Source organism: Rhipicephalus microplus, chromosome X, assembly GCF_043290135.1.
Source record: "Rhipicephalus microplus isolate Deutch F79 chromosome X, USDA_Rmic, whole genome shotgun sequence".
NCBI classification, from domain to species: domain Eukaryota; kingdom Metazoa; phylum Arthropoda; class Arachnida; order Ixodida; family Ixodidae; genus Rhipicephalus; species Rhipicephalus microplus.
The window spans coordinates 295,241,119-295,258,485 of NC_134710.1; the positions used below are offsets into that span (position 1 = coordinate 295,241,119).

Here is a 17,367-nt window from a genome sequence, read left to right on the forward strand (position 1 = left end):
TGGTTGAAATTGCCGTATCCCTCCACTATGGCATCTCTCCAAATCTTGTGGTCGTTCCGGGACGCTAAACCCCGCATATAAAATAAATTAGCATCCTCCATGCTTCTGTTGACATTATTTTTGTGAGTTCTCAATTTCTCGTTAATATTTCACATAACAAAGAGAAACTAGGCCTTAAAATTGACACTTCTTTCATTCATTCACGATGTATCTAAGTAATACAAAAGGTGAGAGAAATTATAAACGAAATTTTATTTCAGCAAAGACCTATAGTAATGGTGGCATTCCTGGCCCCAAAAGTAGAGTTTATAACTAAGTCGTGGTGCTTCCCGAAGTAATTCGTATCTAATACCACTCGTAAAAAGTGCTGCACGTATCAGATTACATGAACTTCCACTCCAATTATCAAAACAAGGCTGCCCTACCGCGGTGCTCTAGTGGCTAAGGTACTTGGCTGCTGACCCACAGGTCGCGGGATCAAGTGCCGGTTGTGGCGGCTGCATTTCCGATGGAGGTGGAAGTGCTGTAGGCCCGTGTGCTCAGATTTGGGTGCACGTAAAAGAACCCCACGTGGACGAAATTTCCGGAGTCCTTCACTACGGCGTCTCTCGTAATCATTAGGTGGTTTTGGGACGTTAAATCTCACAGATCAATATATAAAAACAAGGTTTGTATAAAATGTCAAGGTGGGTCTTGGTTCTTCAGAATTGACATCAATTTAAGATTCAACACTCTGAGTATTGAAGTAGCATTCGAAATAGTATACGCGAATGTTCTCCACATTTCATGCTACTGATAGTGCTAACCTGGGGTAGGTATATAATACTGCGCTACAATTATTATTCATTTGCCCATCTAAGACGCCAAAACTGAACGCAAAGTTCTTTGACTGTTCAAACTTTAACGCGGTAAAAGCTCGTTTTGCAGGATAGTTTGAAACGACCAGTGATCGCACGCAAGTGTTCCTTTTTTTATGCAAAGCTTAACGATATTAATGATGCGCACGGGGCACGGAACGATGTTGTTTTCTACTCTCGAAGGCAAAGTTATAGCATCCTCCATGTTTTTTATTATTGTGTCCATGAATGACAGCGCCAAAAGTCGTTAATATTTTTTACTTCCGCAAACTACTCTTGTTCCGGAGTAATGGCTCTTTCACGACAATGGACCACCCAGAGTCTATCGTCATTGCGTTGCATCATGTGATCGTTTCAAAACTGCAGCTTTCTTTTTTAAGTGGTAGTTCTTTATTTGGTCTGCTGTCAGTTAGTAAAGGCACCTTGTGCCCTAAATTACGCATGCTGTTTTTATTGTACGATCGCTTACGATAGTTTTCAATGACAATTGTACCATCAGTGAACGCGAGAAGATGGAAGCATTTGATATTTTAATTTGTCCCTGAAGTTATCCGCGCTAACTGCAGTCATATAACATCATTTTCTGGAAGCGGAAGACAGTTCTTATGCCGAGGATTTCGATTGGTTGAGAATTAAGAATAATAATGCTTTGATGCGTATTTATGCATTTTTGTGTTTTCGAACCCAAACTATACATCGAGGTGGAAATACTGTGCTGTAGCGAAGTTTACGTTTAAGTGGCTAAATAAAAAAACCGCGTCAATTGTCTTCCCAAGTATTGAGGTGTGCACAGTTGCAGATACGAGAAATTCGTAGCTGGTTACCATTTGTGGCACACCCATTCTTTCAAAAATCGTAGCAGGTATACGTAAGTTAAAATATTCCTTCCCAAAATTCAATGACGATATCAGAACTGAGTGCGCCCATGCTCTAAAAACGCATGCTCTCTGTTTTGTAAGAGTGAAATGTTTTTGTGACAAGAATGTCAGGAAATTGTAACCAATGCGTGTCGAAGCTGAATATGGCCCGGAAGAAGAGGACGTGGTCTGAAACACAGATAAAACACTTCTTTCTTTCTGTGCGATGTGTGTAGCTTTTATTATAAGGAGGAGGAGGAATAAACTTTATTATAAGAAACCAGCAGGTTCAGCTGGCCGGGCCTAGGCATTCTATGAGGGGACGTCAAGAGCTTGCCTCGACGCTGCCTCACTGGCGTGCTGGGTCGCCCAGGTTTGGTCGTGAAGAGCGGGGCTCCGCAGAGCTTCATGGAACTTCGACGAAAGACAAATATTTTCGCGGATTCATAAGAAGAAGCACTGCCATGATTTTGCCCAATTTTTATGCTGTGAAGTTAAAGAAAATGTAGAATTTTTAGTTTCCTTGCGCACAGCATTCAAGAAACAGGTAAGCATGTGTCACACCCTAGTTTGGCCTCCAGCCTACGCCAAGTATATTTTATGTTGGATTGGTTGCAAGGCATTTTCGGCCCTTTCACACCAAATAAGCTGACCATTCAGTCATGACTGTGCACATTTCAAACTTATCCATCGCTAAGCGCAAATGCTGCAATGTGGGATTGGTTTCTTGAATCAAGGAGGAGAAGGCAAAAGATGCAAAAGCAAGAGGGACCACAGACGAGCGTCCGCTTTGCCACTCTATCCTAGGGAACGGTAATTAGGGAGGCAAAGAAGAGAACACTGAAAGAAGGAAACATACGATTGCTCCTAAATTTGTTAACATCGCTGTATGTGCACATACATGTGATTGTTGAATACGTTGTTTTGAAATCTCATCTCATAAATGTTATGCTAAATTGTATGTTGTGTGTTGTGGACTTCTTACGCTTGTAGATTTAGACCCTACTTGCTCTATGTTAGATAATTCTAAGGAATGAGTAGTAGCTGAGGCCCTGTTTGTGTACTAACATCTCCTTATATAAATTCAATGAAACCAAAGAAAACATAGAAGAAAACTACATGTGAGCTTAGAGAACACAGCTGCGTTGTTTAGTACTCGATTCTCAAGCACATACGTTCCTCTGGAGACAGTGGTGTCCTGGTGCCTACGGAAGCCTTTTGCAAATACTGGGCACTTAACCTTAAGTACCTTTTGTACGGCTTGTGTTTATGTGGAAGAAAGTATTTTAATCTTCTCCGTCGCACCGTTGTTAAGCCATGCAGCAAATGAGATAGCTCACTTTTAAAGACGAGAGTATTTCTTAGGATGCTTCAACGAAGAAATTTTACTGTCTGTCTGTCTGTCTGTCTGTCTGTCTGTCTGTCTGTCTGTCTGTCTGTCTGTCTGTCTGTCTGTCTGTCTGTCTGTCTGTCTGTCTGTCTGTCTGTCCACCCATTCGTCCGTCCATCCATCCATCCGTCCGTCCGTCTATTCGTATGTAGGTCTGTCTGTCAGTCAAACAAGTCAGCCACCAGGCGAAAGCCTATGCCCTAACTTGCTTAACACCCAGCCATCTATCTGGTGGCTGCGTTGATATTTATGAATAATCACTGAACAAATATTACGCATATATGAGGCACACCATCAATACGTAAGTAATAGGTAGTGTGTTTCTTTATTTTGAAAATTGATACGTAAGTCTAAGACCGCAGTGTTCTTACCCAGTGCAGACAATGTTATTCTGTTAACCAAAAGCAGGTGTTATCTGCTAATTAACCTCTCTGCCTTTATGTTTGTTTTGTACATCTGCCGATTCCATTGAACGTGTTAGGGCGAGCACTAAGAGGACGTGGCATAGTACTTAAGAAAAAATCCCGGGAGACGTGCCGTCCACCGTCATCATACTATAAATCGCCTTCATCGATTAAGATATAAGCGACAATTCACTAATGGTGTCCATAGACACTCTGCTGCTGTAAGGCGTTCGTGTCTCACATTTTTTCCTGTTTCATCCATCTACCTTTCGTTTTTTTACCGCTTTCCTTCCTTGAATACAGAGTAGCCAACACAGCATTCTAGAAGTACCTCCACCCCCAAATGGCTGCTTTTTTGTTCTCATTTTATACTTTCAGGGAATATGGAAATGACAATGCAAGCACGTTAGTCCATGTACTTCTTTATTTTTGTATATGCTCCAGCATACTAAAAAACACGTTTTTCTCTTCCAGGACGTCCATTGAATAGATCACTGATATTAGGAACCATATTAATGGCCAGCGTTCTTGCATTCACCGTAAGCCTTCTTAATCGCATCTGCTTCTTCCTCCTAGAAAAATTCGCATAAAAATTGTTAGAAGCGTGCATCCACCCTCTTAACATAATGAGTTCAGGTAACGCTATCCACAAATGTCAAGTTAATGTTTATCAAGGCTTCAAAGATATCCCACTACCTCATTCCGCCTCTCTACAACAAAGTGTGGTTACATAAAACAACAGTATTGTTACTTAGCTGGTACAGATACGTGCTAGAATCCCCATCAACAAAGTCACAAATTCTGTTGCAATTTCTGTTAGTTCGCAATCCAACATAGGCGTCTAACATGAGCTTTGCGTAAAAAAAAAAATGAGAACACAAGACCGTGTTGTAGTATTTACGATTGTAAATGACGCTACCACAAAAAGTAAAGTACCCGTTTGCGTTAGAGGCTGTTATTGCGCAGCCTTCGAGAATGTATTGTTTCGATTGATGGATGCAATATATGCTTGACCTTGCATGGTCCTACCAAGTTCACACGATGATTAATGCTTTATGATAAAAACTTGAGCTCTTTAAACAAGAAATTATACTTCACTGTGAGCTGTAAACATACATATTGCAATGAATTAATAACAAATATGCAGGGCTGTGGGGAAGAAAGTGACTTCAGTGGAAATGCTACATAATACGGTAATCAGCAAAATGGAAAGTTGTGGGCTTCAGTGTGCCGGTTCATTGGAGACGAGACGCAATGCCTTCGTGTATCCGTGATGTAAGGTTCTATATCTGACTTGGTACTTAGGTTCACGCTGTAACAACTAACCTTGAGAGTGCAGGCAGTCATCTCGCTGCTTTCGCTCAGGTTTCTTTATCGTCTACTACACAGCCCTTTCCAGCCCGTTTGTGCCTGCCCTATCGTGTCGTCTACGTGTCGCAGCGTTCTAGAGCAGCTGTATGCATTGAGTGCGTGTTCATTCACCCCTGCAACAGCTGAAGGACAGGAGATACCGTTACGCGCTTCTTTCGCGGCTGCATTTTTTTATCGCGTTCGTCCTGTTTTACTGCTCTGCGTGTGAAGACGAAACACCGTGTTTGACGCACGTCATAGACCACGTCTCCACGAGCTAGCCCAGTGTGTTCCTAGCATTAGCTTTAGTACTCGAGATCCGGTCGTTAAGAGTCTCGCACATTCGCCGACTTTGCTAAGCGCCTGTCCAAAAAACACTAAGCACATCCAGCGCTCTTCGACTCGAGAAAAAGCAAACAGCGGTCGCGATATGTCAAAGCCAGTTCTTTTTGTGGTAACACTTATGGCCCTATCTTTCTCATATATGGCTTTTGGTGCCATATACGCTTTACTGTCGTGAGAATGACGAGACCTGGCTGACTGCAGCAGCAAAACAACAGAGCTATTTATGGGGTTTCAAGTGCGAACAAACCACAGCACGATGACTAAATCCGCAAATTTACCAGTGAAAGCCAGTGAAATTGACCAGTTACAGTTCATGTGAAACTCATTTATTGTTCTCTGTATCTCTCTTTAATTAACGTAGTTCAGTTATCTATAATTGATGCAGTTCAACTGAGCTTTCAAAGTGGTATTGAAGTTAAAGCGGTGATAGGGACTTCTTGAAAGACCTAGTTATACAGAAATGTATATGCACACTCAAAGATACGAACTGAATAAACTATATGCTGGTGTTGCTGAAGGCAGTTATCTAATAAGTTTCGAACTTCAGGTATATCAGGCTCCGATTCAAGTCGGATACTGCGTAACATTCCGCTGTGTATCCTATTGTCTATGCTATTTCGAGTTTTATTCTATTCTATTTAAACTTTGCTACGAGAAGTTCACAGTATAATTTTAAATGTTGTGTGACCAATTTTTCTCAGATATATACAGTATTTATGAATAAAGGTTAGAAAAAAATGACAGTAACCGAACAACTACGTGCACGTCAGGGAAATATGCCTCTGCTCTTTAGCAAATTAGAGAACACAATTTACAGTAACGATGAACAAATACTTACGGAAAATGCGGTCTTCAGCAGCTCAAGCTGAAAGAAAAAAAATTATTTTCATTTTGAATGTATTCATTTAATGCTCTTTATACGTATCGATCAGCAACTGTAGACACTGAAACGCAACATGTGAATGGTGAAACATAGCCTGTATTGACCTTTTAAAACGCTTTCTGCTGGCGTTAAACCAAGTTGCACCTTTTTTTTGTGTTTGTGGTGCACGGGGAACGTGCGAACATAGGCGTGCGCAGGATTCACTTTCAGGGGTAGCAAAGGTTCGTCGCAGCGTCACCCCATCTATTTTTGTCAATGTATGGGGTGACATTGCGCCCCTCACCTTCATAATATGTCAATGTATAGGCCTGAGTTCGCACTACATGTTAGGTGACAGGGGGGGGGGGGGGGGGGCAACCCCTTCTGCTCCCTTGTGAGCACGCCTATGGGTCCAAAGCATTTCAGAGCAAGCTTATAACTCAGTGTCAGATGAGCGAGAGCATATTTTCATCGAAGTAGGGTTGTCTAAAAGGACGAGATCTCTTTGAGCACAGCCCACAAAATTGAACTACCAAATACTCGCATAGTTTGGGTCTTTATATGATAACTTCACTAAATTGTTCGTAGTTCTCGTGCCCGCCATAATTATTTTGTTTTTGAGAACATTAACTGGGAAGATAAAATGGCAAGAAAACCCAGGGCTAGGTATTACTGGAGTAGTAGTAGCGTTCTTGGTCAGGCTGTGAAAACTATCATTGCATACAAGGCAAAATTACCGCATCCCGCTTCTTGAATTGAATGGAATTGAATTGAATTGAACTTTATTGGTCACACTATTTACGAAAAATTTGCATACATCCATAGCCATAGGCTAGTTTGGGTCCAAAAAGAAAGATTTTATAAAGGCACTTCAGAAAAGTGTAACTAAAAAAGTTGTACAATATCAATAAAGAAATAACTAAAGTATTTACAATCTAATGTAATAAAGAATCGGCAAAGAAACATTACAGTACATGAAAAAACCGCACTAAACCGTTAAAATGCACGAGAGAACGAAAACGGAATAAACACCTACTTACATGTTGAAATCAAGACACTCATCAGACTAATTATGACAGTTACTTAATAAATCAGTACATTCTTCTAAATAGTGTTTCAGATCAGCGTATATGTTGATCTGAAAGGTCAGCGTATAGGTGAAGTGGTTGTAATATAAAGAAGTTGAAACCTGACTTTTATATCTCAGGTTGGCTTTGAGCAGGCGCCTGAAATCGTCTTTCATGACTATCAATTAGATGCACATTGGGATGGCTAGGTGAGTTTTCTGCAAATCTTCTCCCCCAGATAGAAACGTTCTATTATGATGTTTTATATTTGTTTCTCGTAATCGAAATTCGGTCGCCTTTTGCCCGAAACAAGCTTTCTTTAGCACGCACAGGTAGAGCTGAGTCAAACAGTTGTCCCATGTTCGTAAACCCGGTCCTCTTTGCTTTTAATTTATTGTTACTTTTCTGTCTGTCTTCAAATATGCATTTATTCGCACGCGCAAACAACAGCAGCCTAAGAAATGGTTCCTCGTAATATCCTTCGTGGCCATCGCATGAAACATCACGTAACTTCTTTTTCTTCCTTTTTGAATACCCATAGAGTTTAAGAAAGGGTCTTCCTATGCTTGCGCCAACCAATACCAAGGTTTTCTTAATAAAAATAGTTGCAGCATCCTCAGCGTAGTATTGTATTCCCTACAAAAATGTAGCAGGCCTGGAAGTTAAAGAGCTTCAACTCACGAAGTCGACTTCAGCCTCGCACTGCCTTTTCACGAGCTCAGCCAGGTTGTCACCCTGGCTGGTGATGATCTCCTTCGCCTTGCCCTTGAGCTGCGAAAAAGATAAGTAAGGCAGGATTGAAAAGGGTGCGCTAATGCGTCATACTCAGAGTCGAGGGTGAATGTCCTCGCATGCTTTGCACTTTTTCTGTGACACTATTACAAAGAAGAGAAGCACGTTTAAATATTTAATATTTATTTATTTGTTTCTTCGACTAACTGATTTATTTATATATTGATTGAGTTTTAATATTGTTTTCATACCTCAGAGTTGACGTGCTCTCCCATGCAACTCAAAACTTTCTTGATTTGATCATGGTCAAGCGCTGAAAGAAAAAAAAAAGAATTGCAATCTGCTGCTTGTGTCTCTCAGTTAAAGCATGAGTAGTAATAAGCATTGATGCACAGTACCATCCACTGGTAAAGGGAACACTACAATGAGCACCATTCATATCAGGACCTCTAGTAGCAAGTGGATAAGAAAACAATGCTTATGCGGGGCACTAGTCTGTCAAAAAGTGTCAGAACGACTAGTAACCACAAGTTTTGGGTAAAGTTAAACCACCGTGCTTTTGCGAGAAAGTGAAACAGAAATGTGCTGCATATGCAAGTGTTCCCTTTAACAGTGTACCCGACTGTACATTTCTGTACATTGTAGATGTACGTTGGTGTATTTGCGCAGACCAATGAAGTGAATTTCAAACAAAATGACAGTCGCTGACAGCCACTGACAGTCAGTAGTATGAACAACAAGGCAAAACTATGAGCTTACTCAGACATACTGCTGTCCCACCCACACAAAATTAGCATAGATGCTCTATCCAAATAGGTTTTCCTCTCGTTTTTGACACGTGAAGTAGTTTCACACGCTTGAGATAGTTCGTTTCGCTATAAAATGTGCATTCGTTTTTTTTTGCCATAAAGATTATTGTTTTTGGACGAAAATTATAAGAACATAGCAGAGTCCACGAACGTGAGGTTCGAAAAATTCCTTTTCATTGGAAACGATGCGCATTCACTTTTCCTTATGCCTATAGTGTACTGGCAGAGAGGAAGTGCTTGCGCTGCCCGCCGTGGCCGTTCATCACGTTTAGTGTGGCGCTGCTAAGCTGGATGACGTGTATTTGATCCCGCGGCATTGGCGGCCACGTTTCGGTGAGAACAAACTGTAAAAACGCCTGTGTAGTTAGCTTTAGTTGAACGTTAAAAGCCCCAAGTGGTCAACTTTAACCTGGCGTCGCTCGCAGCCACGTGTACCATTGTCGTATCGTGCTTGGGGCGAGTGAAACCCGATAAATTATTGTTGGAGTAAAGTCATACTTCCAGCAGAAGTGAGGGGCACGGCTTGCTTGCAGAGGTAAACGAGAGGTGTACAGTCGTACTCTGGGTGGAGCTTACATTTTTCTTTAGAATATAGTCGAAATAATTAGGTATGTCGCTATCCACAAGCAATGAAAGGGTGGCACACTTAATGCGCTAAGTAGAAGTTCAGAACAAAATGTTAAAAAGCAAGGATGGTCTTGAACTTCTTTTTTTACTTGCACACTGATTCATTGTCTAAATAATGAGTGCAGCCTGAATATTCTTTCGGAATTAGTTGCATGCGTATAATTTTCTGTCTAGCAGATGCTAATATCATAGTACACATTCGTAGAAATACTGATGGATATAATGTTATGAATAGGCGCTTTACAGTGTAAGCATTGTATACTGCAAGGAAATTGTGCCACTATGGGTTGTTTCAGCAAATTTTTATTTAGGCGAGAGTGTTTTTGTGCGGAAACGCCCCTCAGGTAACGCAAGAAAGCGTACTAATAATGATAGTTGGGGCTTTTCGTGCAAGAAAACGAAATGATAATAATGCATGGCATAGTTAAAGAGTGCGGAATAGTTTTGAGAAACTTAGCCTTTTTATTGAGCCCTTAAACTCAAGCACACAGGTGTTATTTTCATTTCGCCTACACGCAAACGTGGCCACCGAGGCTGAGAATCAAAGTGTAAAGGTCACGTGAGGCCTAAAATGTTTCACATTCCCCTCAATACGACTAACTAAAAAACGGGACCGAATCAGCCTGTGCGATACAATAAATTTTAAGCACTTTTTCAGCCATCCCAACGACGTTCGCACAATATCTGAACTTACGAGAAAATTATCTACGCAATTTGCTTTTGAAGGCTTTATCAGATGAATCTTGTATCAACTTGTTTGTGTGCAGCTAGAGACGCACATATTGCCGGAGCCAAGAGGAAAATAGAGGGTCTGTATTTACATCAAGGGAAAATAAAGGAAGCAAGAGAGACACCTACATACAAACACGTTAAAATGGACGCCCGTTTTGTTGAACGTGTACTTACTCGCGTGACCGGACTGGACCATTCTTTTTTCTTAAGGACGGCACACCAGCCAGAACAAACCAAGATCGTTCCTGCTTAAGCTTTCATTAAGAATTCCACTATGATTAAAAATCTCTGTCGAGCTTTGTAGTGGCGTGAAACATGATACCAGTGTTGCACAAGTCAAAATTGCCATTATAAAACTTCCTCCTTCCACACTAATACGCCCCACTATATATATATATATATATATATATATAGGAATCAAAATGAAGTTATTGTACATACGCGGCGGGATAATTCATCGAAGCACATGCGTAAATGATGGCTTTTTAATGGACGTTTACTCAGTTCGAATTTGTAGATGAGTATAATTTTGAAGCAACTGACTTAGTTTCCTTTTTTAACACTTCGCTTTGTTATTACAAATTGTTGAAAGTCAGTGCTGTGTTTGCGCTCTTCGCTAGTTCTTGTCAGTTGCGCTGTTTTCAAACTTATTATGTACAACTGACATGTTGAAGTTTCCACCTTTTCCATTTTTGCACTTGCACGCTTGCATGCATGAAGGCATAGATCTGGTAATAACTTGACAAGGCTATAAGCTAGCGAACTCTTCTTAACACGCAATTTGATTGCTGAGCTGATTGTGGACACTGAAAACTACCCTTAAAAAGCTATGTATTTCGCCTATACTAATTGCAGCGCACAATTGGTTTCAGACGTTTTGTGGTTAGAAATATGATAAATTGCACAAACGCGAGAACGAGGACTTGTTTACTACACATAATGAAACAACGAAGCGAACAAGAAAGTGGCAAAGCTCGTCATTCTTGATGTCATTGAAATTCTCAGGTTTAAAAAGTCACACAAAGACTTTTTTAAACTGGGAAATCTGCCGTGAAATAGTATTCTATTTTATTGAAAGTTTCAATGTGACATTTCTCATTTAATTTGTTTTAGCAGTTCCTAGTTTGTTGTCTGCTGGCTTCCTTAGATTATCACACATTAATGACCAATATTTGCTTTCTACACAAAGTCATCATGCTTGTAAAGTGGTATCACCTGGCTGAGACATTATGTTTTTTGCACTTCGTGAAGACAACTTCACGAATTGCCATTCAAGCATCCCATATGAATTTAAAATTGCCTACTTTCTTCGGTTTCCTGAATTTTACACTTGGGATTAATAAGGTGACAAATAAGCCATTACCAGTACATGAACGCGTATACAGCAGTATTTCTATAATGCCCGTGTGAAAAATCGTCACTCTTACAGTTTCCTGTCGGAACTGCCACAGACTGAAAGCAAGTTAGCGTTGACAACAATAACCTAGCTTACCACACAATTCCTGGCCGCCAGCCTCAGCAAGAAGGGCACCAGCGAGGAGGAGTCCGCAGAGTATCAGCAGCTTCATGTCGAATAGTTATAAGAGAGTTTGTACTATAAATTAAGAAAGAGATAGGAGCACTCGGAAAGTCTGCGACCGTTCAGTACGAGTTGAATTGAATAACCCACGCTTTTCGCCAGGTTATATATGCACGCGCTCTCCTCTCACTGTCCTTGGTCGCAACGAGTAGAACTTTTTTTAGTTTATTTTTATTTCCTTATTGCAGCTGAATTTTGTTTCCTGAGAGCAGCTCTGGCCCACCTTTCTTACGTAGATGTGAGCTTAATGTGACGAAGAAACGAAGAGAAATTATATGGAAAGAGGAAGGCTGTTTTCATGTTCTCTCGTACACGTGGTGCCGTAGAATCTCGTAGCAGGAAACCTGGACGATGTAGTCAAACGCCTCACGATTTTCGATCGTCTCCTCTGTTCCGTCTACCTTCCTTGTTCTTTGTCGTTTTTTTTAGTAGGGCCATAGAAGTTGCCACGCACTTTTTGTTGCGATGTCACTTATGCAAACGTACGTATGCCTATAACCCGTGAGTATTACTCATCCCGAGCCCTTCTCCCCCCTCCTTTTCGTCCAACACTTTCTCCCACTTGATGATTCACGGACCACGATTGAGTGTCGCTCTGTCTGACGCATTAGCGATCCGGTCTTCGCCGTACTTCCCCACCGCCTCTTTTTGCGCTTCATTGGCTAACGACGCCTAGAGCTGCTGTCACGCCTCTGCTTATTGCCTCCAGAATGCGGGTCTATTGTGATTATTGTTGGCACTTGGGGGTGCACGCCTGTACGATGTAGGAAGTAAAGAAAGCGCTTGTGTAATTTATAGGCATACCACGGCACTAAGGACGTGTTCAGATCTGATATTTGGCCGAATGACCCAGTCCCGCTGAAATCAACATCGCATTTGGCTGTCAAATACAAATATAGATGGGGCATGTCTGCCTCCCAACCCCCCCCAAAAAAAAACAAAAGAGAAGAAACTAGAGGCGAAAATGCACTACATACCAAACAGTTTCAGTGGAGGCGAAACGTCGGCTTTTGTATGAACGCGAGTTATCTGGCAACTCTTCGTTGGCCGGGATACACTCGTACTAGTAAATTGCAGCTAAGAAAGACTATTTCGCTTCTTGCAGCCTTACGAGGCACTTAAAAAATGAGAATGGCATCTTTTTTAGTGTATCTTCACAGCCCAGAATAGCAATGCGGCGCACGCATTGTTTATACGTCCACCAATTATTTCCACATGTGCACTCATTTGTCGGTGGGGAGGACTCAATAAACGGTAGCACATGTGAGTTACATTAGTGTGCTCGCGTGGGAGAGTGATTTGTGAGAATTTGGCGATGAGTGTAGCACTTGTGTATGATTTCTTCACAATATACTTATGATCTTTCATGTCGCTGACCTCCATGGTCTAGAGGGTGCTGTAGTCATGGCTTCTTAAGTGAACTTTTTATGTGGACTTATTTCAAGTTCTCCGTTAATGTTGCCGTTACGACGCAGAATGACAGGTTCTGCTGGCAAACCTTAATCACAATGCGGCCTGAGCTTGGAGCTGCGGCATCTTCTCGGTTCGTGGCAAGACGGAGGTTGTGAGATGCGCAACAAAAAAGCGCTGTTGGTGTTTTTGTTGGTTACTGAATACACCTTCATACGCTTCTATAAAAGGTCCGGTTATACAGCCTGGTCTTATTGACATTTTTCTATAGAAACATAATCGAATGACTTAATAAAACATGTTGCGGAGCTATATTTGGTAATACAATCCAACTAAAAAGCTCAACTCCTACATTAGACGAGTAATAGGAGAGAAGTTCGTGAGAGCACGGGCAGTGTCATGTAATTTCTTCTTGTCCTCGTCAAATGTAGAACTGAATTAAAATGTAATGTACGATCTACAAAGCTGGCTCAGGTGGTTCCCCGTACACAACATGATCATACTAGCCGAGTTAAGTGTTTAACTTAGTTCACTGAATTGATACTCAATACTTTTTTTTTGCCCCGCCAAGGTGGTCTAGGGGCTAAGGTACTCGGCTGCTGACCCGCAGGTCGCGGGATCAAATCCCGGCTGTGGAGGCTGCATTTCCGATGGAGGCGGAAATGTTGTAGGCCCATGTACTCAGATTTGGGTGCACGTTGAAGAACCCCAGGTGGTCGAAATTTCCGGAGCCCTCCACTATGGCATCTCTCATAATCATATAGTGGTTTTGGGATGTTAAACCTCACAAATCAATCAACGAATACTTATTTTTTTCAGAGACATCGCTATCTGTAAAATATGAGACCATAAAGTAATTTAATATTAAATTCTGGAAGATGCGCTTTCCCATTCTCAACAAAATGATAAACTTTATTTTGAAAAAGTCGCTCTGGAGATTTTCAATAGTCAAATCACCAATCAGCTACCAGTTTTAAAAATACCCAAATTCGCTATTTTTTCCGGTTGCTTAGACCCCGGCGACTCTACCTTAGTGTAATGAAAGATGAAAAGCGGCTTTGTAGCTTAAAATAGGAACGAAATTCTCCATCAACACATTCAGTACCAGGCGACCCACTGCATCAATGTGTATGAATGTCGAGAAATTTTAGACGTGTAACATTTATTTGGTCCTGTGAGGGCACTTTATTCTTTGAAATTATTGCAATTAGATGGTTAAAGCAGCACCGAATTATCTTCGTTAGTGTGAAAGTGAAAAAAATATGAAATGTCGGAGAAAATATATTAAGGCAGCATCACACTGGTTGTGCCAAGCTCTACTTTTCTTATGTATTCTTTGCGGGTTTATTTCTGTGTATCTTCTTTCTTTCTCTTTCTGTTTTTGTTATCTTCGTTTCTCGCTACTTCTCTTGTTTTCTTTCTGTCTACCCTATGCTCCCCTTCTGCTCAACTTTGCATCTCTCACCCCACCGCTGTGTTTAGTGGTTATGGCGTTCGAGTGCTAAACCGTAGGCCGTGTGATCGAATGCCGGCTGCGGCGGCTGCATTTTAGATGGAGGTGAAAGGGTTCGAGGCACGTGTACTAGATTTAGGTCACTTTAAATAAACGTAATCGATCGAACTTTCCAAAGCCCTCTACTAAGGCGTCTCTCATAATCATATCCTGATTTTGGGACGTTCAATCTCACTTATTATTAACTTCGCATATGTCATTGCCACCCTTACCTCCCTTACTTCCACTCTTGGTATGCTATATATACAAGGTTATGTTAAGCTCTGCCGGCGTGCTTAGATAGCAGAGGCATTACAATGCTCGCCTTCGTTTCGTAGATACGCGGGTTTGAATCCCACCTCATCTAGAAACATACTATAACCAAGAATTTTTTGTATTATTTCTCTCTGTAGTTGTTCAATCAATTATCAGCGTTATTGCACGTCACGTCGTACAAATCTGTGCATGTGTTCGGTGAGCGAAACAGAAGATGAAAAAGGAGACGAATACAGCGCGTGCTGACTCGTGATCTGTTCTGCTCAACCATCACAAACCAATAATCAACTAAAACAGGTCCTTCTTTACATATTGTTACGCCTGAAGTAGGGGTACGGGAGTTTATTGAACGGAAGCTGGGATGGCGAGGCCGCACCGGATAAAACTGGCGAGAGATCTTCTTCTTCCCAAGTCCACACTTCTATTCCCTCTTATCAATCCGGCACATACACGTCGTAATATTTCCCCCTTCGCAGGCGAAGCGCACCGCGCGTTTCATGCATCGTCCCGCAGTCTAAAAGCTTTGAGGCGAGCCACATGGGTAACCTCGGTCTTGGTTGATCGTCTCCCACTAGCTGTCAGTCGTGCTATTTTATAATCTACTGCACTGAGGCGCTCAAGGACAACGAATGGGCCAGTGTAGTGGGCGAGAAGTTTTGTGGACAAGCCACGCTTGCGGATAGGCTTCCACACCATTACAAGGTCTCCCGGTTCATATGTGACGTGGCGGTGTTTGCTGTCGTAGCGGAGCTTTGAGCGGTCTTGCGATGCTATAGTACGCAGGCGGGCAAGACGCCGAGTTTCTTCTGCAAGGCATAGTGTTTCAGCTAATGAAGGATCGTCATTGTCATAAAACGAAAAGATAGTGTCCAGGGTATAACGAGGGGGTCGAACGTAAAGAAGGAAGAAAGGGCTGTGGCCGGTGGTTTCGTGTTGGGCAGTGTTGAAGGCATACGTGATGAACGGTAAGACGTCGTCCCAGTTCTTGTGATTGGACGCCACGTACATTGAAAGCATATTCACCAGTGTCCGGTTCGTTCGTTCAGTAAGGCCATTCGTCTGTGGATGGTAAGGTGTCGAATGACGAAGTTCCGAGCCACACATACGGAGCAGTTCCTCAACAACGTCTGCCGTAAACTGACGGCCGCGGTCGCTTATTATGACGCGAGGAGGTCCGTGGCGCAGTATGATAGAGTGCAGGAGAAAGGAGGATACTTCGCCAGCAGTCGCAGATGGCAGGGCGGCCGTTTCGCAGTAGCGGGTCAGGTAATCGGCGCACACTACAATCCAACGGTTGCCTTTTGCCGAGCGTGGAAAAGGGCCCACGAGGTCAATGCCAACTTGCTCAAAGGGAGTGCTGGGAGGCGTCACAGGCTGTAGAAGTCCAGCCGGAGCAGTCGTGACTGATTTGTGCGTCTGGCATTGAGTGCAACTGGCCACGTACTGCTCAACTGACTGGCGCATGCGTGGCCAGTAAAATCGCTCCTGTGTACGAAGGAGTGTTCGCGTCATTCCCAGGTGACCCGAAGTTGCGTCGTCGTGCATGGCGCGCAGGATGGAGGAACGGAGTGTGTGTGGCACCACCAGCAAGAAGCGGGAACCCGTGGCCGAGAAGGTCCTCTTGTAAAGTAATCCTTCACGAACGCAAAAGCGTCCGGCCAAAGTGGACGCTCGTGCTTCAGCAAATAATGGCTCCAAGCTGACATCCTTCCGCTGTTCATTTTCAAAGGTGGTCTTGTCCGGGAATACTGGAGTCACTGACGCAATTAGGTGATCGAAATTGTCGGCATCGCAAAGTGTTGTAGTAAGCGGCATCCGCGAAAGGCAGTCAGCGTCAGCGTGCTTCCTGCCACTCTTGTATGACACCGTGAAGTCATACTCTTGCAAGCGGAGGGCCCAGCGTGCCAGGCGGCCAGATGGGTCTCGGAGGCTTACAAGCCAGCACAAGGAATGATGGTCTGTGACCACTTGAAAGGGGCGACCGTACAGGTATGAACGGAATCGCTGTACAGCGAAGACGAGTGCCAAACATTCTTGCTCAGTCACTGTGTAATTCCGTTCTGGTTTACTTAAAGTTCTGCTGGCATACGCAATGACATGTTCCTTTCCACTGTGTCGTTGTACTAGAACTGCACCTATGCCAATGCCACTGGCGTCAGTATGAACTTCGGTCGGCGCCGAAGGGTCGAAGTGCCGGAGAATGGGCTGCGATGTGAGTAAGAACTTGAGTTGGTTGAAAGACGTCTCACAGTCATGTGTCCATTCAAAGCTAGTACCTTGACGTAGCAGATTGGTCAAGGGGAAGGCAACGTCGGCGAATGCAGGAATAAATCGGCGAAAGTACGAGCACAGGCCTAGGAAGCTGCGAAGCTCTTTCGTTGAGCGAGGTGGTTTGCACGCTTTCACAGCTGCTGTCTTGCTCGGGTCAGGCCTGATCCCATCTTTGTTCACAAGGTGCCCAAGTACTAAGGTTTGTCGCTCGCCGAAATGACACTTCTTCGAATTAAGTACAAGGCCAGCGTTTCTAATGCATTCCAGAACAATGTCCACGCGTTCGTTGTGCTCACGAAATGTGCGC

General features: G+C 42.8%; 1 protein-coding gene across 1 annotated transcript; it reads right to left on the reverse strand.

The window, feature by feature from the left end:
* Nucleotides 1-3,914: 3,914 nt before the first annotated feature.
* Nucleotides 3,915-11,695, reverse strand: LOC142776183 (uncharacterized). Its single transcript, XM_075879390.1, has 5 exons — nt 11,525-11,695; nt 8,116-8,177; nt 7,814-7,903; nt 6,042-6,068; nt 3,915-4,080 (listed from the first exon to the last, which is right to left on the reverse strand). The coding sequence occupies exons 1-5, from the start codon at nt 11,598-11,600 to the stop codon at nt 4,021-4,023; spliced, it is 315 nt and encodes a 104-aa protein (XP_075735505.1). The 5' UTR covers nt 11,601-11,695; the 3' UTR covers nt 3,915-4,020.
* Nucleotides 11,696-17,367: the final 5,672 nt, after the last annotated feature.

Bases quoted from the DNA above. Each gene is read 5' to 3' on its own strand.
- LOC142776183 (XM_075879390.1), bottom strand. From the start codon at position 11,600: ATGAAGCTGCTGATACTCTGCGGACTCCTCCTCGCTGGTGCCCTTCTT. The intron at 8,178-11,524 runs GTAAGCTAGGTT...TTTTTCTTTCAG, and splicing joins TGGCGGCCAGGAATTGTGTG to CGCTTGACCATGATCAAATC. The intron at 7,904-8,115 runs GTATGAAAACAA...TCTTTTTCGCAG, and splicing joins GAGAGCACGTCAACTCTGAG to CTCAAGGGCAAGGCGAAGGA.